At 41.8% G+C, this 23,989-nt stretch overlaps 1 protein-coding gene across 4 annotated transcripts in view; it reads right to left on the bottom strand.

The window, feature by feature from the left end:
• The window catches only part of TRAPPC9 (trafficking protein particle complex subunit 9), a 652,210-nt gene that overhangs the window by 591,341 nt on the left and 36,880 nt on the right, over positions 1 to 23,989 (bottom strand). For all 4 annotated transcript variants that reach the window (XM_049853997.1, XM_049853999.1, XM_049853998.1 and 1 more), the window contains 2 exons: positions 7,942 to 8,063; positions 1,016 to 1,141 (listed from right to left, as the gene is read on the bottom strand). In XM_049853997.1, the coding sequence (XP_049709954.1) occupies positions 1,016 to 1,141; positions 7,942 to 8,063 (248 nt within the window). The remainder of the gene's footprint in view (positions 1 to 1,015; positions 1,142 to 7,941; positions 8,064 to 23,989) is intronic.

The raw sequence follows: 23,989 nt of genomic DNA, 5'->3' as shown, positions 1-23,989 counted from the left end.
CAGATTCGGATTTAAGTAATATTTGCTGAGTGCCTACTGTGGAAAAGAAGCTATACAAAGCATTTTCACAAACTTTATGTTCTGGAAAGCTAACAACCCAGCAGGTAGGTAGACAGGCTCCCTCACAAATGGCAACGACTTTACAGTGACAGAATTAAGGCAGAGAGGGATGACGCTTGTTTGAGGCCACAGAGCTATTTTCCAGTCAGAAAAATCTGAAAGGACAACAAATTCTGTATTCTGAAAAGAAGACACCATAAAACAAAGAAGTGAAACATATGAATAACACATTAACTACTGTGTCTGATTATCCCAGCAGAGAAAAACCAGCTGGATTAGTGGACTGTAAACTCCACAAGAATTGTAGTAACTCCTTCACTATAATGGAATTATATTAACACTTTCACTGTAACAGGACTGTATCGACTTTCACCGTAACAGGGCTGTATCGACCCTTTCACCGTACCAGGGCTGTATCGACCCTTTCACCGTACCAGGGCTGTATCGACACCTTCACCGTACCAGGGCTGTATCGACACCTTCACCGTACCAGGGCTGTATCGACCCTTTCACCGTACCAGGGCTGTATCGACCCTTTCACCGTACCAGGGCTGTATCGACCCTTTCACCGTACCAGGGCTGTATCGACACCTTCACCGTAACAGGGCTGTATCGACACCTTCACCGTACCAGGGCTGTATCGACACCTTCACCGTAACAGGGCTGTATCGACCCTTTCACCGTACCAGGGCTGTATCGACCCTTTCACCGTACCAGGGCTGTATCGACACCTTCACCGTACCAGGGCTGTATCGACACCTTCACCGTAACAGGGCTGTATCGACACTTTCACTGTAACGGGACTGTATTGACACTTTCGCTGTAATGGGACTGTATTAACACTTTCACTGCAACAGAATTGTATTAACTCTTCCACTATAACAGAACTGTATTAACACTTTCAGTGTAACAAGGCTGTATCAACCCTTTCGCTCATAGCCAGACACGCGCTCACCTGTCGAAGGTTAATGTAAACTGCGTTCTGAAGAAATTCCGAGGCTTCCATACTCCGCTTCTGAATTGCGAGAACACGGACCGCTTTGACGCAAGCCTCTAACTCAACCACGCCGGCGTTCTTATACTGCAGGGTACAAAGGAGGTGCCTCCGTCAAAAAGGAAGAGTAAGGACATTTCAGTCATAGCCAGGGGTGGATTATCCAATAGGCAAGGTAAGCACGGTGCTTACCTTGCTTACCAGATCATCTGTGGTGAATAATTTCACAATTTTTTCACCACATCAAAGATTCTGCTTCTAGATATAACTGGCATCTGCCTCTCTCCCGACCCATAGCAGCTTCCTACAGAATCAGAACCTCTTCCAAATTTACAATCCCTGATTGGGCAGATGACCAGTAAGCAAGGTAAGCACAGGCTGACTTGAGCTTACTTACTAATCTGCAGTGAACAATTTCATTACAGATGACCTGGCAAACAAGGTAAGCACAATGCTTGCCTTGCCTATTGGATAACCCGCCCCTCGTCAGAGCATCTTCAAAGTGCCTGGGACTCAAAGACTGCAACAGCACCTCCCCAGGGCTGCAAGGTTCCTGGTCACTCCCCACCTCATGGAGGAGGGCTTGTCTTTGAGAGTCTGCCCCCTGTGGAGGAGAAGGCAGTTGGGATTGAGCGAGCCTATGAATGCCTGTGTAAATGTGTTTGCATTCATTAAAATAGAACAATCACAACCACTTGATAAGTCACAAAATTTCAAAGTAATATCAGTGGATGCTTTGCTATCTGTTTCTACTTATTGCTGCTGTTTTCTAGAACACGTTTAGACTCTCAGTCTGCAGCTTCAGTGCTCTCAGAAATTCCTTTTACTTTGTTGCAGAAATCTGGCTCCCTGTGTTGGTCCATTTAAATGTTCAATGTCTTTCTGATTTTCCCTCCCAGAGTCACTTGTTTCTACTTCTTAGACCCCACTATGGTTCCTGAGATGAAGGACAAGGTCGGATGGGACAGAAAAGCCTCTGTGGACCTTCATTTACCTGGCTCAGTATTTCTTGAGCCCCACCCCAGTTCTCAAAGTTCTGCCCAAAGGGACCTCACACCAAGAGCACTGCCCTGGCCACCCCGGCACACTGTGGGCTGACCCAGAGCAGATGGAGGGGCGGGCTCCAGGGTAGGCCTCCTCGCCCCTTCCCTTCGCCCAAGGCTTCACTGCAAAATCCTCCAGGCTAGCTGTTCTTCTACTTTTTTCTTGTCTACTCCAAGCACTTTTTATTTCCCCCCTAATTATCCCAAACTAGAGTGATTTTTGATTGATATAGCTGAACGAAATTCTTGCAGTTGGAGGAAGGGTTTACAGAGGTAAATCCACGAGCTGGCAGGGTAACACACTCCCACTCCCTCAGGGAGGCACAGCGCATGGGCTGAAGTCAACCAGCTAGTCAACCAGTGTGTGCTCAGACCGCTGCAGGCCCCCGCGGCACGACCTCCCTATAAATGCAGCTGCTTATTCACCAACTCCTGAGAAGCAGGTACACCTGGTGACCGTTCTTACTCAAATCATTCATAAGGTGGAAAAAGAAATTGTATAATTATCGAGCCAGAAAGGGCAAGTCTACACTCTTTCCTTCTTCCTGCTCATATGACATGCACGTCATTTGTGTGACCCTAAAGCAATGTAGCGAAGATCACCATGGAAACACTGTGTGTACTCACCTGAACACCAGCCGAGAAAACCAGGAATCTGTCAGTTCTTACATACCATTTAACAACACGATAATAAAAACTAGCGTAATGAATTGGTTCTGTTGAAATGAAATGACCTCCTTCAAAACTCTTAAAACAGCTTCTACCACAGTGGGAATAAAAGTCAGCTCAGTGTTTTTTGCATATTTTGGTTAAATTTATTATTTTTTTTAATTCTATTACAAAATGATTTAAAGTGCAGTCATGAGAAATTATTCGCATGTTAGTAGAAAGACATGGACCCAATCAGCCAGGAGCAGGCACCGAGGTCACTGACTGAACACCCACTGTGTACCCTCTTCTACAAACACTAAAAAGACCCCACTCCTGTCCAATCGATTCCTACTCATAGCGACCCTAGAGGACAGAGCAGAACTGCCCCGTACGGTTTCCAAGGAGTGGCTGGTGGATTCGAACTGCCAGCCTTTTTGTTAGTAGCCAAAGCTGAACCACTGCCTTTGGCAAAGCTCTCCGATGGCTAGGACTGCGCCTGGTTTCCACCTCCAGTCCCTGTCAACCACGTACCAAGGGCCCAGCATATTCTAGGAAGAACAAATAATTAGCTCTTTCAGTTCTTAAAAAAGAAAAGAAAAGAAAACCAACGTAAGTATTATCCTTATTTACAGAAAAGAAAGAAATCGAAACCTAAAAAGCAATGTTTCTTGCCCAAGGTCACTTGCCCAAGGTCACAAAGCCGGTAATTGGTGAAGGCAGGTTTGCGCTCCAGTCGGCCTGAATCCAAGCCCGGGGTCAAGCCCAAGGTCACCCTACGGCCCTCCATCTGGGAAGGGAGACTGCTCCAGCAGCACAGACTGTCGCCCTAACTTTGTTCAGACAACCCACATGCTCCATCTAGCCTTTGATAGCTCCCCATTCATATGGGACTCTGGGCAAACTACAACAACAAGGATTTTACGTCTGGTGGTTTCTTGGGTCTTATTCACACGGTGTCCACTCAGGAGCTCTGGGAAACGACTGTGTGGGTAGAGTAAGGACAGCAGCAGTTCTTGCTGACAAACTCAACCTATCGGGAGAAAGTGACCTTCACTGGGAGGCCACCACAGACATAAACTAAAGCAGGTGGACACTCAGAACGCAGCCAGGACCCCGGGCTCAAGTAAGGAAGAGCCCCTGCCCACCCACCCCCCGCCCAGCCATTTCGTCGTGTGTGTGTGTGCACGTGTAGCTACCTCAGGACTGGCAGGAAGACCTAAGACCTAAGTTCTAGTCCAGATGATGCCGCTGTGTGACTTCAACCCTGTCACTGAGCCTCTCTGCCCTCCAAGGTGTGATGGTGCCAGTATCTCAGAAGAATGACCATTTCTCCATTTTACCTCTAACGGAAGAGAGGAGCCCTGGTGATGCAGTGGTTAAGAACTTGGCTGCTAATCAAAAGGCAGGCAGTTTGTTCGAGTACACAAGCCGCTCCTTGGAAACCCGGTGGGGCGGTTCTCCTCTGTCCTGTGGGGTCACTAAGAGTCAGAGTCAACAGCAACAGGTTTGGTACAGGGTTTTTTTTTAATGGAAGAAAACGTCCTTGGCCAAAAATCAGAAATCCAAAAAAAATCACACATGAAGCCAGGCAAGAGTCTGCTAAGAAGACGTCATTATCTTTCTCAGTGAGTGAACATCAGAAGGTGGCGTTTCTCACAAAGTGGGAGGCAGCCTGATACATGGATGGGTGTGCACTTGCGTGTGCAAACCAGTACAATCAAACCTAGGTCATCGCCACCATTTCGGCGATGGCCCAACCTTCAAATGAATTCTAAACGAGGGTCTGGGTGGCGTGGGGAACATTCTCAGGCTCTGTTGGTAGAGGAGGTAGGAAAGTACCGCAGAAAAGAGGTAAAGGAAGACAAAGCACACTGGGGAAAGGCGAACATAAAAAGTCGCCAGGAACAAGCTTAAAAGTAATGGCCACATCTGATAAGAAGAAAACTACAACTCTATATTGCAGAACTTAAAAAAAGGTGTATGAAAATAAGATGTATAACATGTTCCAATAGCAGAAAGCAATACTGTAAAAATAGAAATTCTTGAAAAAATAATTTAAAACTCATTGCAAGCTCCCAACAAAATCCGAATGTGATTTTTTTTTTTAATTTGAAGAAATTATTCTAGAATTCTTAGGAACAATAAATTCATCAGATCAGTCAAAACTTTGGGATGGGAGGAAATAATGACCAAGAAGACACACTAGCAGATATTAAATAAGCTATAATATATTACATGCCATGATAGATCAGTTGAAAGGAACAAAAAACTCAGCATATGTCAGTATTTAGCGCAAGTGGGATTTCAAAACAGAGAGAAAAAGTATAAATTCAACAAATTGTGGCGGGACAATTAGATAATCATCTGGAAAAAATATATTCTTATGTCATAATGTATACAATAAATTACAGACTATGATATCCATATAAACACATAAAAATGACAACAATATATTTTTCATATATTAACGCAGGCTGCTCTTCCCTACAACCATATGAGGTAGGTACTATTATCAACCCCATGTTAGAGATTAAAAATTGAAGAATAGAGAGGTTCTGACTTGGCCAAATTATTCTATTGTTAAGAAAGTCTTTTCTAAGCATAATACCAAAGGTAAAACCCATAATAAAAATATTTACTACTTTAAGAATATATTTTTCCTCACAACTAAAAAGAAAAACCACATAAATAAAAAGGCAAACAACATTAAGAAAAAGGTTTGGCAACAAATATCCAGGAAGACAAGAAGCTAATATCCACAATATACAAAGAGCTATCACAAAGCGATAAGAAAAGCACCCACTGAAATATGTCCAAAAGACAAAAATGGACAATTCATCAAAGAAATGCAAGCGGCTAACAGGTGGAAAATGTTCACTACCTTCCTTGTAAGCAAATGCATATTAAAACAATAAAAAATTATTTTGCATATCAAATATTTTGGCAAATATTTTAAAAGGATAATAGCCAGTGTTACTTGTGGGAGGGTAGTTGTTCATCTTTTTTGAGGACAATATGGCAAGGTATACGTAAACTCTTAAAAAAAAAAAACACATACACTCTTTGACTCAAGTCCACGTCTAGGAATTTTTCCCTTAAAAAAAAGCAGTCCACACGGAACCTGGGGTATGGAAGAGGAGAGGACTGACACAATGCGGGGACTGCAATCAACGTGACGGAACCTGGGGTATGGAAGGGGAGAGAACTGACACAATGCGGGGACTGCAATCAACGTGACAAAACAATCTGTGTATAAATTGTTTAATGAGGAACTAATTTGTTCTGTAAACTTTCACCTAAAGTACAATTAAAAAAATAATAAAGTCTACTAATAAAAAATTAAAAACTCAGCCCAAAAAGATTTATCTATAAAGATATTTATCACAGCACTGTTTACAGTAGTAGGAAGAAAAATGGAAACTAAATAATATTTAGTAACAGACAGTTGGTTAAATAAACAATTCTATATCTTTTTATTTCCTATTGGAGAAGGAATCTGGAGAGTAATTGGAAGTAACTTATCACATATCTAGCAATTAAATTTATCTAAGTTCTCACCTAAAAGAATACCCATACAAGAACACAAGAATATACGTACCGGAATATTCAGTGAAGCACTTTTTCAATGCTTTACACTGAAACAGTGGGAAAAGTGAGAAAACCTAAACATCCATCAACAGGGGAATAATTAAGTAAATTATGGCAAGCTGTGAGCTCCTAAGAGCAGGCACTTACTCTTGTTCTACGTGCTATATACTCCCAGTGTCTGGTCTATGGTCATCTCTCACAAAATGTGCTGAATGAATAAATGACTACCTTATGGAACATTTTGATCAAAGACTCTGTAGAGGAATCCTGATCAAAAGGGGGAAAACACAGAACAGAATTTCAAATTCTCATGGACTCCAGATTTTCTGGAGCCATAAAGGCTGGATGAACCCCTGAAACTACTGCCCTGAGATAATCTTTAAACCTTACACTAAAAATAACCCCTGAGGTCTTCTTAAAACCAAACAATAATTTAGCTGAACTAGTAAAGAAAGCCTGCCTTGAGCATTGTGCTCTTTCGAGATCTATCTACATGGAATCAAATTGACAAGAGCAACTCGAAAAATCAGACAGGAAACTCAGTTTGTGCTAATGAGGGAAGAACAAATGGTAAAAGGAGGGTGAGAATGGCTAAAACCTGAAACAACTTGAAAAATGTCATCAATGTCACTGAATTGTACATGTAGAAACTGGTGAATTGGTGTATGTTCCTCTGCGTATATTCTCGACAACCAAAATAAAATAAATTATAAAAAAGTAAAATAAACTCATAATTTTCCTTCTAAAAAAAAACTTAAACAATGCCGACATCCACCTTCTGGAAGACCATTCCACACTGTGAGAGAAGAAAGCAGGTCTGGGCTGGGAGGGTGGCTGTGGTATTGCTGAGTGACTAAGGCAAGCCACAGGATAACAGGATGCCATTTTTGTAAATAAAATTTTTACATGTGTGTATATACATTTTGCACACATAGATGAAGGTCACAAAAGACACATATCAAGCTAATAGTCATTACTCTCTGTGTGAAACCAGGGCAGGGGGGAGGCACTTTCACTTTCTACTCCAGCCCACCCTCCTCTCTCCTGTGCTGCTGAAGTTCTTTCTTTTTCTCCCAGTATTTCAGAAAGTACATTTGTCAGTTTTTAAAGTTTCGAGTCCAAAGTAAAATCAATGGTGCGTCCATAAATGGAATACCCTATGGGTCATTAAAAATCATGCCAGGGAAGCTGTAACAGCACAGAAAACACAGCTAGTGTGCCACGGGGGGTGCAGGCCACCCCCCGGCAAACAGGCTCAGTATACGCCCCACACTTCATGATGAAGGCAACGTGCATCGATAAAAAGAACAGGAAAGTGTTAAAGATGGGAGCAGGCAGGGTAGCCAACATCCTAGGGAGTGAGAATAGGAAATCCTTTTTTTTCTCCTTTTTCCAAATTTATTAGTTAAATATGCATTATTTTGAATCAGAAAGAAACATTTTTAGGAATATCATATAATGCAGACATTAGGAAGTAATACACACATACGAAATAGGGGCAAATAATAAGTCAGACATGCCACACCATTGTTACACAAGGTAAAATGGGAACTTCTGATTAAAACCACACAATGACATTGAAAAGTTACAAAGCAATAAAATCACCTTGCTGTAATAGGAAATGGCCTCTTTATACTTGTCAATTATGTCTTCAGGGCTAAGACAGTTCTTGGCACGTCCAATCTCGGCGCTGGTGTCGGGATTTATGCCGTTGGTGGTGAGGGCACCTGTAAGCCAAGAGGAAGAAAAGAAACACACTTTTGCTTTTTTGGCCTTGGTTTCTTTGTTATTTTAAAAAAGAGAGGTACTAACAAGATAAAAGTTCGGGATGTCCTACTAAAATCTGGGTAGAGGGTCAGCGAAAAAGATGAAGACCCTTGACAAGATGGACTGACACACGGCTGCAAGGACAGGCTCAAGCATGACAACACTGTGAGGGTGACACAGGACCAGGCAGTTTCGTTCTGTTGTATATGGGGTCGCTATGAGTCAGAACCGACCTGACAGCACCTATCGACAGCACTGAAATCTAAATAATGAAACAGTTTTTAAAGTCTTCATGGTTTGACACCCTCTATTAACAGTTTCTACCATTACAGTGTTGTATTAAGTGTTAATTAATTCGGAATACATTTTCCTCCCTGTTGAGATGTTTTGGTTAAGGAACACGGAACGCCTTCCATGACACACTTCGTTAACCAGCTTAGTTGTCTTGAAGCCAGCGGCAGAGCCTCATGCACTCTCCTGTGGCCGTAAGCTCCTAATGCTGGCAAAGGGCCACACTGTGTCCTCACAGGACATGAGACAGACGAAAGCCCTGTCTGGACTGGACAGCACTGAGCAAACATAACTCGTAATTACTCATATTCTCACCGTGGCTGTCATTTTCTATTTCTGGCCAGCCACTGTCAAAAAAAGGAACACCTAATCCACAAACCATCAAAGTCACATGGGAAAGAACTTCACAGAAATTTCCATTTAAAGAATGTAAACATAAACCCCGAGGGTATGGCCCCCGGACACCCTTTTAGCTCAGTAATGAAGTCAATCCTGAGGCTCACCCTTCAGCCAGAGATTAGACAGGCCCATAAAACAAAACGAGACTAAATGGGCACACGGGCCCAGGGGCAAGGACTCGAAGGCAGGAGGGGACAGGAAAGGTGGTAATGGGGATCCCAAGGTTGAGAAGGGGAGAATGCCGACACATTGTGGGTTTGGCAACCAATGTCACAAAACGGTATGGGTACTAACTGATGACTGAGAAACTCATTTGCTCTGTAAAACTCCATCTAAAGTACAATAAGAAAGAATGTAAGCAACTACACATAGAAAACTGATGGAAAAAAAGAAGAAATTATCTGATTTAATGGAACACTCAAAGCAATATTCCCCTCTGCTGCAGAGGCAGGAAAAGCTGAGCTTCTCCTAAGCCTGGCCTGTTCACCTTCGGGCCGTAGGCCTCTCCCACACCCCGGCACCCTCAGGTCTGCTGGGAGCACAGGATGGGGGGGCCTCACCAACCGCAGTCCTCCCGTGACCGCATTCCTTACCCTAGTTCTCTCCCCTCGGCCCACTTGCCTCAAGTGCCTACTTTTTACGCTGTGGTTCTGTAAGCTGCCTCGATGCTTTTTGGAAGCAGACAGAAAAAGAATGAACGAATTTGCTGTTACGAGGCGCCGCTGAGTTGATTCCAACTCGTATGGGCCCCGTATGACGAGCAGAGCTGCCCACAGGGTTTTCCTGGTTGTAATCTTTACAGAAACAGATCACCAGGTCTTTCTCCCATGGAGCCACTGGAGGGGCCTGAACTGCTGACCTTTGGTTAGCATGTCAGTAGCCGTATGCTTATGGATAGATGGATGGTGACAGGTAGACAAAGAGACTGTAAGAAATGGGAAATAAAGAACATTTCACCTGTAAAATCCTCTGTGAGTAAGGGAAGGAAGGACTACAGCAGGTAACTGTGAAGGGGCAGATGTTTAGGACTTTGTTTCCCAGCCACTTTGTGAAAATCACCTCAAGGAACAAGAGGGCAGAACTATAAATAACGGAAAAGGGTGTGCTTGAAAAAAAAAGATCTAAAATATGTACTTTCTTAAGGATAAACCTAAATCGGCAAGACCCAACCACCCCACTCCTTGGGTACTTAAAGGGCTGAGAATCCCATTTCCTAGGCCCAGGGCATCCCTGTGGAGCAGTGAGGGTTGGTTTACACAGGATGGTTGGACCCGTAACAGCCACAGCAATGCCATTTCCCACTTGAAGGGAATCCACCTAAGGGTTTCCGTGCGTGTTCTTGTTCACCGCCCACAGCCACCCTGTGGGGCAGGTACTCGTGGGGTCCTGCTTCCGCAGGTGAAGAAGCAAGACCCCAGAGAAGTTACGTATTCTTACTAGCTCTCGAGATTACAGGCGAGCTAGGCAAAACAAAGGACTCAGACGTAGCAACGGTCACAAAGATGGCACAGGCTGGGTAACAGTTTGTCCTGCAAAGCATGGGTCACTATCAGTTGAAGCCGGCTCCACGGCACCTAACGACAAGGTGCACCAGAGCAGGATCTGACCTGGGGCCTGCGTGCTCCACCACTGCATTCCCGTGGTCCGTGTGCTCACATGTGTAACACATCTGTTTCAGGCATAAATTACCTCCTAATGAATGGCAGGCAGTCGTGATTTATCTCATTAGCTCTACCAGGCTATCTCTATATTGTTGAATTTTACTTTTTCCCCCCTTGATGAAATGAAAGGAAAGATAATGGGTCAGAATGAGGTGGGTTCTTCCTTCTTCAGACAGCACCTCATCTATCCAAGCAGTACATGATCTTAATGTCAGAGGAGAAGGCCCCAGCCATGAAGAAGGACCAGCTAGTCCACCATCTCCTGAGAAAGGTACCACCGGTAAGAAGGACTGACCTGTATAGGGAGGCAGCAGGAGGAAATCCATATGCAGCAGCCCAGAACAACACACTTGGCCAGAAGGTAACATGCATACAGCTCAAAAGGAGCTTAGGACCCGACTGGTTTAACTTCCGTCAATAACAGAATAACAAGCTCTAAACATACTAGCATGCAATGGGTTTGATCTTTCCTGACACCCGTAAAGTTGTGACAGCACACATGTAACAGTCGTGAACCAGTGATGCCAGGAGTCATCGAGAACCACAGCCTTTGGGTTAAAAAACAAGAAAATCAATGCCACAGGGAAGCTAAAACCTAGGCTGGAGGGAAGGGAAAGAAAGGTTAAGAAGAAGTGCAAAGAAAAGACTGAAAAAAAAATCACAAAGGCTCTCGAGTATCAATCCAATAATTGCTTCATCACTCATTCAAGATGCAGTTACTAAGTTCCCATTACATGCAAGGCTCTATACAAGGAATCCATAAAGGAGGGGAAGAAGACTACAAACTGACATAAGCAGACAATTCATTTAAATATATAACTGTGTGTGTTTGTGTGTCCCTTAAAGATTTGAAGATATGTTCAACTTCACCAGTAATAAAAGATACCATATCCAAAACACTCGAAAGCAGAAACTTGTCCACCAATGTTCGTTGCAGCACTATTCACAGCAGTCAAAAAGTGGCAACAACCTAAAGGCCTGTCAACTGATGAAAGGATAAACAAAATGTGGAACATACATATATACATACGAGGGAACACTACTCAGCAGCCAGTAAGAGAAATGAAGTCTTGATACATTCTACAATGTGGATGGAGCTTGAAGACATTACGCTCAGTGAAGTAAGTCAATCACAAAAGGACAAATATTGTATGACCTCACTTTTATAAAAAGCCAAGAAAAGGCAAACGTATAGAGACCAAAATTTACTACTGGTTACCAGGGATGGGAAAGAGAGGGAGAAGAGGGTTTAATGCTGACGGAAAAATCCCGTTAATTAATGGTAGGGTTGCACAGCCGATTATTGCAATTGCTGTCAAAAAGGTGTACACCTGTAAATAAGTTGAACTGGCAAAAGTTGTGTGACAGATATAACAACGACAAAAAAAAAAAAAAGAGTAGCTGCTGAGGCTGCGTATGTACAACCAAACACCTCATGGAATTTTGTTCCCTGGCTTGGAGGTTTAGGTTCATGGGACATCCCAGTTAATTGGTCTAATAACGTGTTTAGTGCTTCTGGTTTTTTTTTTTGTTTTTTTTTTTTTACCTCCTAGTTCACTGTGTAGCACCTGGGGTCTTAAAAGCTTGCAAGTGGCCATCCAAGGCACAATAATTGGTCTCTATTCGCCTGGAGCAACAGGGGAAGAAGGAGAGTCAGGAATAGGAGGAGGGTATAGAATGTGTAGTGCCCTGGTGGAGCAGTGGTTAAGAGCTACAGCTCCTACCTAAAAAGTGAGCAGTTCAAATCCACCAGCCACTCCTTGGACATCCTATGGGGCAGTTCTGCTCTGTCCTATAGGGTCTCTATGAGTCAGAATTGATTCGACAGCAATGGGTTTAGTTTTTTTTTATGGAATGTGTGGCTAATTACCCCCATGAACAACAGCCTCCTTCGCCATGAGACCAGAAAAACTGGATGGTGCCTGGCTACCATTGCTGAACACTTTGATAAAAGATTTTACAGAAGAATCCTGATCAAAAGGGGGAAAATGCAGAACAGAATTTCAAGTTCTCATGGGATCCAGACTTTCTGGAGCCATGGAGGCTGGATGAACCCCTAAAACTATTGCCCTGAGATAATCTTTAAACCTTAACCAAAAATATTCCCTGAAGTTCTTAAAACCAAACAACAGCTTAGCTTAACTAGTAAAGGATGCCTGCCTTGAACATTGTGCTCTTTCAAGATCTATCTATACAGGATCAAACTGACAAGAGCAACTTGAAAGATTAGATAGAAACCTTGGAGGGCACTGAGTTTATGTTAATGGAAAAGGAACAACTCAGAAAAGTAAGATGAGAATGGCTACACAGCTTGAAGAATGCAATCAGTGTCTCTGACTGGTACATGTACAAAGAGTCAAATCAGTGTTATGTTTTGCTATTTATATCCTCAACAACAATAACAAAATTAATAAAAATTAAAAAAAAAAAAGAGATACTGTTTCTCACATACCTAGTTGGGGCAAAAACATAACAGCTGACGACACGCTCTGTTGGTGAACCTGTGAAGAACAGGTACTCTCATACCCTGCTACTGTCAATCCAAAATGGTACAGCCTCTACGGAGGGGAATGTGAACAAAACCTAACAGACTACAGATATGTTTACCTTTGACTCATCAATCCTACTTCTAGGGATTTATCCTGAATACACATCTCCAACAATACAAAAATACATATGTACGAGGTTATTCACTGAAGCATTATTTTTAATGGCAAAATATTGGAAATAACTGAAATGTCCATATATAGAACCAAAAAACCACTGCCGTCAAGTCGATTCCGACTCATAGCAACCCTGTAGGACAGAGTAGAACTGCCCCACAGAGTTTCCAAGGAGCGCCTGGCGGATTTGAACGGCCAGCCTTTTGGTCAGCAGCGCAGCACTTAGCCACCAGGCCACCAGGGTTCCCTCCGTACATTGAAAGGTTGGCTGAATAAAATATGGCATGCAGGTATGCCCCTCTTTTCACAAATTCGCTTTACACCAACTTTGCTTTAACAAAAGGTCTACATTACTACCTATTTTTCCTAACTGAAAGAAATCCAAACAGGATTTTCACTTTTGCAAAAAGCTGAATAGAGTTCAGCGTTTGTTTTGTAGCAAGCTGCTAAAAAGGCAGCGCGCCCGGAGCAGCAAGTGGCACGGCCAAGCCCCTGCCCCGGGAACTACACTCGGCATCTCAGCATCAAGCCGCCATAGCTGGGAATCGTGTCTCTGAGGGTCTGTGCTTCTCTCCATTTATTCTGTGTATCCATTAGCAAGATGTGGCCTAAGGTAGAAAATGGTTCAAAAAGTACGTGTACACACAGAGAGAAATCAAATAATAACAACTGGTGAGTCTGGATGAAGAGGATATCAGGGTTCTTTGTTCTATTTTTGAAACTCAAAACTTTTTTGCAAGTTTTACATTATTTTCAAAATCAAAAGTTAAAAATTATTAGAATTCTGGTTAGCTCACTAAATTACAAAAACAAGTCTAGTAAAAAGAGGAGGAACAGCCAACTAAGGCACATCAATTGGTCTCTATTCGTCTGGAGCAACAGGGGAGGACGGAGAGTCAGGAACAGGAGGGGGATATGGAAAGTGTGGCTAATTCCCTCCGCGAACAACTGCTTCCTTTGCCGTGAGACCAGAAGAACTGGATGGTGCCCAGCTACCATTACTGAATGTTTTGATAAAAAATTCCAAAGAAGAATTCTAATCAAAAGGAGGAAAATGCCGAACAGATTTTGAAATTCTCATGGACTCCAGACTTCCTGGAGCCATGAAGGTTGGGTGAACCTCTGAAACTATTGCCCTGAGATAATCTTTAAACCATACACAAAAAATATCCCCTGAAGTCCTCTTAAAATAAAACAATAGTTAAGCTTAACTAGTAAAAAATGTCTGCCTTGAGCACTGTGCTCTTTTAAGAACTCTCTATATGGGATCAAATTGGCAACAGCAACTGGAAAGATTAGATAAGAACCTTAGGGGGCAGTGAGTTTGTGTTAACAGAGGAACAACTCCGGAAAGGCGGATGAGAATGGTTACACAACTTGAAGAACATAATCACTGTCACTAAATGGTACATGTCCCCCACACGCCTGCCACAGCCTGTCATACTGTGAGGGCTTGCGTGTTGCTGTGATACTCTAACCTATGCCACCGGTATTCAAATACCCCCAGGGTCACTCACGGCAGACAGGTTTTAGCTGGGCTTCCAGACTAAGACAGACTAGGAAGAAGGACCCGGCAGTCTACTTCTGAAAAGCATTAACCAGTGAAAACCTTATGAATAGCAGCGGAACACTGTCTGATATAGTGCTGGAAGATGAGCCCACCAGGTTGGAAGGCACTCAAAAGACGACTGGGGAAAAGCTGCCTCCTCAAAGTGGAGTCGGTCTTAACGACGTGGATGGAGTAAAGCTTTTGGTACCTTCATTTGCTGATGTGCCAAGACTCAAAATAAGAAGAAACAGTTGCAAACATCCATTACTAATTGGAATGTGCAATGTACAAAGTACAAATCTAGGAAACTTGGAAATCGTCAAAAATGAAATGCATAAATATCAATATCCTAGGCATTAGTGAGCTGAAATGGACTGGTATTGGCCATTCTGAATAGGACAATCATATGGTCTACTATGCCGGGAATGACAACTTGAAGAGGAAGGGCACCGCATTCATCGTCAAAAAGAATATTTCAAGATCTATCCTGAAGTACAACACTGTCAGTGATATGATATTCATTAACCTACAAGGAAGACCAGTTAGTACAACTATTACTCAAATTTACACACCAACCACTAAGGCCAAAGATGAAGAAACTGAAGATTTTTATCAACGTCTGCAGTCTGAAATTGACCAAACATGCAAACAGGACACACTGATAATTACTGGTGATTGGAAGGGCAAAGTTGGAAACAAAGAAGAAAGATTGCTAGTTGGAAAATATGGCCTTAGTGATAGAAACGAAGCCAGAGATCACATGAATGAATTTTGCAAGACCAACAACTTCTTCATTGCAAATACCTTTATTCACCATCATAAGCAGGAACTATACACATGGACCTCGCCAGATGGAATACATAGGAATCAAATCAACTACATTTGTGGAAAGAAATGATGGAAAAGCTCAATATCAGCAGTCAGAACAAGGCCAGGGGCCAACTGTAAATCACACCACCAACTGCTCACATGCAAGTTCAAGTTGAAATTGAAGAAAATTAGAACAAGTCCATGAGAGCCAAAGTACAACCTTGAGTATATCCCACTTGAATTTAGAGACCGTCTCAAGAACAGATTTGACATGTTGAACACTAATGACTGAAGACCAGACGAGGTGTGGAATGACATCAAGGACATCATACGTGAAGAAAGGAAAAGGTCATTAAAAAGACAAGAAAGAAAAGACCTAAATGGATGTCAGAAGAGACTCAGAAACTTGCTCTTGAACATCAAGTAGCCAAAGCAAAAGGAAGAAACGATGAAGAAAAAGAGCTACACAGAAGATTTCAAAGGGCAGCTCGAGAAGACAAAGTAACATATTATGATGACACGTGCCAAGACTTAGAAATAGAAAAACAAAAGGGAAGAACATGCTCAGCATTTCTCAAGCTGAAAGAACTGAAGAAAAATTCAAGCCTCAAGTTGCAATATTGAAGGATCCTATGGGGAAATATTAAACGGCATAGGAAGCCTCAAGAGAAGATGGAAGGAATACACAGAGTCACTATACCAAAAAGAATTGGTCAACGTTCAACCATTTCAGGAGATAGCATGTGATCAGGAACTGATGGTACGGAAGGAAGAAGTTCAAGCTGCACTAAAGGCATTGGCAAAGAACAGGGCTCCAGGAATTGATGGAATACCAATTGAGATGTTTCAACAAACGGATGCAGCGCTGGAAGTGCTCACTCATCCATGCCAAGAAATTTGGAAGGAAGTTACCTGGCCAACCTACTGGAAGGGATCCATATTTATGCCTATTCCCAAGAAAGGTGGAAATTATCGAACAACATCATTAATACCACGACAAATGGAGAAAAGACTGAAGTTGTCAAGGATTTCATTTTACTTGGATCCATAATCAACAGCCATGGAAGCAGCAGTCAAGAAATCAAAAGACGCATTACATTGGGTAAATCTGCCGCAAAAGACCAAGAGCAAAGATGTCACCTTGAAGACTAAGGTGCACCTGACCCAAGCCATGGTATTTTCAATCGCATCATATGCGTGTGAAAGCTGGACAATGAATAAGGAAGGTCGAAGAAGAACTGATGCCTTTGAATTGTGGTGTTCGTGAAGAATATTGAATATACCATGGACTGCCAGAAGAATGAATAAATCTGTCTTGGAAGAAGTACAACCAGAATGCTCCTCAGCAGCAAGGATGGTGAGACTGCATCTTACACACTTTGGACACATCGTCAGAGGGATCAGTCCCTGGAGAAGGACATCATGCTTGGCAGAGTACAGGGTCAGCGGAAAAGAGGAACACCCTCAACGAGGTGGATTGACACAGTGGCTGCAACAATGGGCTCAAGCATAACAACGACTGTAAGGATGGCGCAGGACCGGGCAGTGTTTCATTCTGTTGTGCACAGGGTCGCTATGAGTTGGAACCGACTCGATGGCACCTAACAACAGCAATCATTAATATCACATGCAAACAAAATTTTGCTGAAGATCATTCAAAAGCCACTGTAGCAGTATATCAACAGGGAACTGCCAGAAATGCAAGCTAGATTTAGAAGAGGACATGGAACCAGGGATATCACTGCCAATGTCAGATGGATCCCGGCTGAAAGTAGAGAACACTAGAAAGATGTTTACCTGTGTTTTATTGACTATGCTAAGGCATTCAACTGTAATGACCATAACAAATTATGGATAACATTGCAGAGAATGGGAATTCCAGAACACTTAATTGTGCTCATGAGGAATCTGTACATGGATCTAGAGGCAGTTGTTCTAACAGAACGAGGGGATACTGCGTGGTTTAAAGTCAGGAAAGGTGTGCATCCGGGTTGTATTCTTTCACCATACCTATTCAGTCTGTATGCTGAGCAAATAATCCAAGAAGCTGGACTATATGAAGAAGAACAGGGCATCAGGATTGGAGGAAGACTCATTAACAACCTGCGTTATGCAGATGACACAACCTTGCTTGCTGAAAGTGAAGAGGACTTGAAGCACTTATTGATGAAGATCAAAGACCACAGCCTTCAGGATGAATCACACCTCAACATAAAGAAAACAAAAATCTTCACAACTGGACCAATCAGCAACATTACCACAAACAGAGAAAAAATTGAGGTTGTCAAGGATTTTGTTTTACTTGGATCCACAATCAACACCCACAGAAGCAGCAGTCGAGAAATCAAAAGACTCATTGCATCAGACAAATCAGCTACAAGAGATCTCTTTAAAGTGTTAAAAACCAAAGATGTCACCTTGAGGACTAAGGTGCACCTGACCCAAGCCATGGTGTTTACAATCGCCTCATATGCATGCAAAAGCTGGACAATGAATAAGGAGACTGAAGAAGAACTCATGCCTTGAATTGTGGTGTTGGCGAAGAAAATTGAATATACCACGGGCTGCCAAAAGAACAAACAAATCTATCTTGGAAGAAGTACTACCAGAATTCTCCTTAGAAGCAAGGATGGCAAGACTATGTCTCACATACTGTGGACATGTTATCAGGAGGGACCAGTCCCTGAAGAAGGATATCACGCTTGGCAAAGTGGTGGGTCAGCGAAAAAGAGGAAGACCCTCAATGAGATGGATTAACACAGTGGCTGCAACAACAGGCTAAAGCATGGCAACAATTGTGAGGACGGCGCAGGACCAGGCAGTGTTTCGTTCTGTTGTGCATAGGGTCGCCATGAGCTGGAACCAACTCGACGGCACCTAACTACAACAATAAATGGTACATGTAGAAAGTGTTTAAATTTAACTCAGGAATGCAAAGTTGGCTCAACATCTGAAAATCAATTAATACAATACATTATGGTGGCAGAACAAAAAACAAAAACCAGACGATCATCTCAAGAGACACAGAAAAGCATTTCACAAAATTCAACACCCTTTCATGATGAGAACACTCAACAAACCAGGAATAAAAGAGAACTTCCTCCCTGAGAACCTACAAATGTCATGCTTAATGTGAAAGACTCAGTGCTTTCCCCCTAACATTAGGAACAAGACAAGGATGTTTGCTCTCATCACTTGTATTCAGTGTTACACTGGAGGTTCTATCCACGGCAACGAGGCAAGAAAATTAAACAAAAGACAATCAGATGGGACTGGAAGAAGTAAAACTATCTCTATTCACAGATGATGTGACCTTGTATTTGAAAACGGTAATAAATACACACAACAACAAAAAAAGCTATTATAATAATATCCTAATAAATAAGTTCAGCAAAGTTGCAGGGTACAAGATCAATATAAAAAATCTATTATATTTCTATACACTTACAATGAACAGTCTGAAAATGAAACTAAGAAAACAATTCCATTTACAATAGCATCAAAAGAATAAAATACTTAGGAATAAATTTAACAAAAGAAGTGCAAAATGATACTCTGAAAACTACAAACCATCATTGAAAGAAATTAATGAAAACCTAAATAGATGGAAAGGTATCCCATGTTCATGGATCAAAAGACTTAATACTTTTAAAATAACAACACTCCTCCAGCTGATCTACAGATTCAATGCAATCCCTATCAAAATTCCAGATGGATTCTCTGCAGAGATTGACAAGTTCATCTTAAAATTCTTATGGAAATTCAAGGGACCCAGAAAAGCCAAAACAATCTTGAAAATGAACAAAGTTAGAGGACTCACAATTCCTGATTTCAAAACTTACTACAAATTACCTGTAGGTGGGAGGATTAAGGGCAGTTTAAATTCATTTATTTTGCCTATCTTTATTTTCTAAATTCTCTGCATCAACATGAATTTATAATAAGGGAAAAAAAGGTATTTTTTAAAGCATGTATGCATATTCACTCCTTGAAAAAAATCTTTAAAAATCATAAAGAGGTTAAAAAATATACAGTGAAAATAACTACTTACACACAAGAGTGCGTGTACGCTTTTTATAAATTGAAAACTTAAAAAAGTACAAACACATCAGGCTTCTAGGGAAATTTATACAACATTTAAAAAGACAAATTCATTATCAAAAATTCTAATCAAATAATGAAAACCCAATAACAGGGAAATCACATTTGATAGCGAGCTTCAAGTACAGAGAGGAGAAAAGGCCTAGAAATCACAGTTCCTGTAACTCCGACACTAATGCAGCATAATGCAACCAAATGGGAGGGAAATCTTTACCCAGGCCACACTGGGTTTCTGTGCATAAAACACAGTAAACTCACTCTAAACTGCACTAGACACAGTGATGATTTTTTAAATAGAATTCTAAAATTAGAACATGGTGGAAATGCTAAAAATACTCTGAAAAAGAGAGAAATAAATATAGGAACTCTGTCCCTGTGTTACATGCATATAAATGAAAACTACTTTTGCTCAATCATAGGCACTAATTAATTATTTTAGCCAAGGCAGAATATTTTAATTAAGACAAATAATCAATATTACACTTCTCTTTACAAATTTAGTTAAGGGATTTACTCTGTGATGTAATCACAACATGTCTAAACCAAACCAAACTGATTTCGACTCATAGCGACCCTATAGGACAGAGTAGAACTGTCCCATAAGGTTTCCGAGGAGCATCTGATGGATTTAAACTGCCAACCTTTTGATTAACAGCCAAGCTCTTAACCACTGGACCACCAGGGCTCCATAATATGTCTAGGATCTAAAATTACTGAAAATGTTTTCGCATGGTTTATGAAACTCCTTTCAAAATTCCAGGTTTTTTTAATAGATATGAGAGGCAATTCTATACTATCTTTTCCTACGTGAGACAAACAACAGCGGGTACTGTTGCCAAAACTGTATGAATACCGATGGTGATTCATGACAACCTTGAACTCAGCACTAACTAATCTGCCGAACAATAAGGCGCTATTCTGGACACTACGAGGAAACAGGAGCCCTGGTGGTGGAGCGATTAAGAGCTCAGCTGCTAACCAAAAGGTCAGCAGTTCGAATCCATCAGCTGCTCCTTGGAAACCTTAGGGGGCAGTTCCACTCTGTCCTACAGGGTTGCTGTCAGCCCGCATCGACTCCGTAGCAACGGGTTTGGTTTTTTGTTTTTTTTTTTTTTAGTGAGGAAACGAAATGAAATAAAAGGAAGACAACAACCCAATCTGCAGGGGATTATCATCTACTTCAACACTGAGATTTTTACTTCATTGGTTAACAAAATGAAGTCAATCAAACGATGCCTGTGAACGCTGTAGTCGTGACTTCACAGAAAAGGCTTACGAACGACTTGACTGGGTCGTTAGCGGCGTGCCTCACTGGAGGGCAGGTGATGACAAGACAACTGCTTGGGATGCTTCCGCCTACACTAGACCTAAATAAGCCTGCACCGAACTCTGCAAGGTGAGTAAACAGACAAAGTCCCCAGAGAGGAAAAAAAATGACGAGAAATCTCATAAGCAATTTTGATTTTTTAATAAATGGTTCCCCTGCCAAATGGTAAACTGACTTTTGATAAACTTACAAGGCAATTCAGCGGGAGAAAGGACAGACTTTTCAACAATGGCGCCGGGAAAGCTAGATGTCGACATGGAAAAAACAAACCTAGACTGTTACCTCATACCATACACAAAAGTTAACTCAAAATGGATCAGAGACCTAAATGTAAGAGCAAAAACAATAAAACTTCTAGAAGAAAAAAGAGGAGAACACATTTACGACCCTGGGTTAGACAAAGAATACTTGGCTATGACACTAAAAGCATGATCTATAAAAGAAAAAAAAAAATGATAGATTTCAACACAATTCAAAAATTTTGCCCTTATATAAGATAGAAAATGATACTGGTGAGGAGTAAGCCTCTTGGATCAAGTAGACACTTGAGACTATGTGGGCAGCTCCTGTCTGGAGGGGAGATGAGAGGGCAGAGGGGGTCAGAAGCTAGCTGAATGGACACGGGAATATAGGGTGGAGAGAGGGAGTGTGCTGTCTCATTAAGGGGACAGCAGCTAGAGTATACAGCAAGGTGTATGTAAGTCTTGGAAACCCTGGTGGCGTAGTGGTTAAGTGCTACAGCTGCTAACCAAAGCGTCAGCAGTTTGAATCCACCAGGCGCTCCCTGGAAACTCCATGGGGCAGCTCTACTCTGTCCTATAGGGTCACTATGAGTCGGAATCGACTCGACAGCACTGGGTTTGGTTTGGTTTTTATGTAAGTCTTTGTATGAGAGACGGACTTGATTTGTAAGCTTTCACTTAAAGCACAATAAATTTTTTTTTTTTAATTTGCCCTTAAAAGGTGCCCATTATAAAAATGAAAAAAACAAGCCAGAGAATGGGAAAAAAAAAAACGCGCAAACCCTTTGTCTGGTCAGGGACATGTATCCACAATATAAAGAACTCTTACAACGCAAAAATTTAAAAAAAAAAAAAAATTAAAAAGCGGGAAAAGGACTTGAATAGACATTTCTCTAAAGAAGATATACAAACAGCCAATAAGTACATGAAAAGGCGTTCAACGTCATTAGCCATGAGGGAAATGAAAACCAAAGCTACAGTGAGACACCGCTTCAGACCCACTAGGTTGCCAAAGTCAAGAATAAACTGTGGTCAAGGACGTGGAGAAACTGGACTGCTTATTTATTGCTGGTGGGAATATGATGTGGTGCAACCACTTTGGACAACAATTTACCAGTTCCCCAAAAACTTAAATATATAGTTACCCTATGACCCAGAAATTCCATGCCTGAATACCCTGTACGACAGTAGAACTACCCAGTAGGGTTTCCAAGGAGCAGCTGGTAGATTCAAACTGCTGACCTTTAGGTTAGGAGCCAAGCTCTTGACCACTGCGCCACCAGGGCTCCAATACATACCAAAGAGAATTGAAAACATATGTCCACACAAAAACTTGTACACAGGTGTTCACAGCAGCATTATTTATAACAGCCAAAAAGTAGGAACAACTCAAATGTCCACCAACAGACGAATGGATAAGCTAAATGGGTCTGTCCACACAACGGAAAATTATTCACCCATAAAAGGGGATGAAGTACTGATACTTGCTACAACACAGATTAACCTCGAGAACACTATGTTAAGTGGAAGAAGCCAGTCACAGAAGACCACCGACTGTATGATTCTTTTTATATGAAATACCCAGAAGAGGCAGATCTATAGAAAGGAAATCAGCGGTTGCCTAGGGTTGGGCGTAGGCGTTGGGGGAAATGGGGAATCACTTCTAACGGGTACAGGGGTTCTTGATGGGGTGATGAAAAAACCCAAAAATTGTCGTTATGGTCGCACAAGTCTGCGAATATATTAAAAACCACTGAATTAGACACTTTAAATGGGTAAATTGTATTAAAGCTGTGTTAAAAAAAATTTTTTTTTAAAAGCACCTTAGAACAATGCCTGTCACTTAATGAGTGCTAACTGCTAGTTTCTGTTATAGGAAGAGGAAACTCCCCTCAAAACGAAATTGGTAAAAGCAAACGTGAGTTACCTGAAATTGCCCAAAAGATCATTTTACTTACAGCAGTTCTGAATGGATAGGAAATGTTCAGAAATAACAGAAAACAGGATTTGACAGGAAGAAGCACTCCATTTAAAATGCAGATCAAGGACTCCAAAGCCTAGCTCCTGGGAGTGACTGGAGGAGAAGCTTTGCTCTTAAAATATGCAATGGTGTCAACACACAAAGACCACCCAACTCTTCCTTCTGGTTTTGGAGACAGCCGTGGGAAAATCAGGTAGGGAAAAAAAATTCTGAAAGAGTTTGCTTCAAATATTATACCCATAAAACTTGCAAATAAAATGAAAGCGACGCAATTCTATGATAGCTTCAGGTGAATGGGTTGTCTGCAGGGGCTGAGCAATTTTACGACCTATGAGGGGATGTTAGAGACTGAGGAGAATCAAATGTCATGGGAGTTGTAAAATGATTCTCTACCCACAAATTTACCACCAACATAATCTGCAAGGTTTAAGCAGCACACAAGGGACCAGTGCTGGAAAAACACCTAAGACTTCCTTAAGTGCCAGTCCAGGTGCGTGTGGAGGCAGCTCAGGCTTGGAAGCCCTTGTCGAATCAGAACTGGGGGGTTAAGGCAGGAAGGGAACAAGAGTGGGAGGGAGCAGAATGTCAGTTGTCTTTACTTGCTCTCCCTCGGTTAAATGGAGGTCATTTTGGGGTCATTACAGAAGGTGCCATTGAGCACCAAATATTGGTTTCTCTGGGGCATCCTACTGCCTGTAGCCTCTGTAGCAGGATCTTGGCCCATCCCTGAAGAACACAGCCCTACAGGGTCCTCCTTACTTTTACTCTCAGTACTCTACACCCAATTTCATCTTTACCCAGCCTTATTTTGTAAAGTTTTAGAAGTAAAAAATACATCTTCCTATTTTAATCTTAACAGATG

Source organism: Elephas maximus, chromosome 15 (genome assembly GCF_024166365.1).
Source record: "Elephas maximus indicus isolate mEleMax1 chromosome 15, mEleMax1 primary haplotype, whole genome shotgun sequence".
In the NCBI taxonomy this organism is placed as follows: domain Eukaryota; kingdom Metazoa; phylum Chordata; class Mammalia; order Proboscidea; family Elephantidae; genus Elephas; species Elephas maximus.
This window is presented reverse-complemented; position numbering and strand designations above follow the sequence as displayed.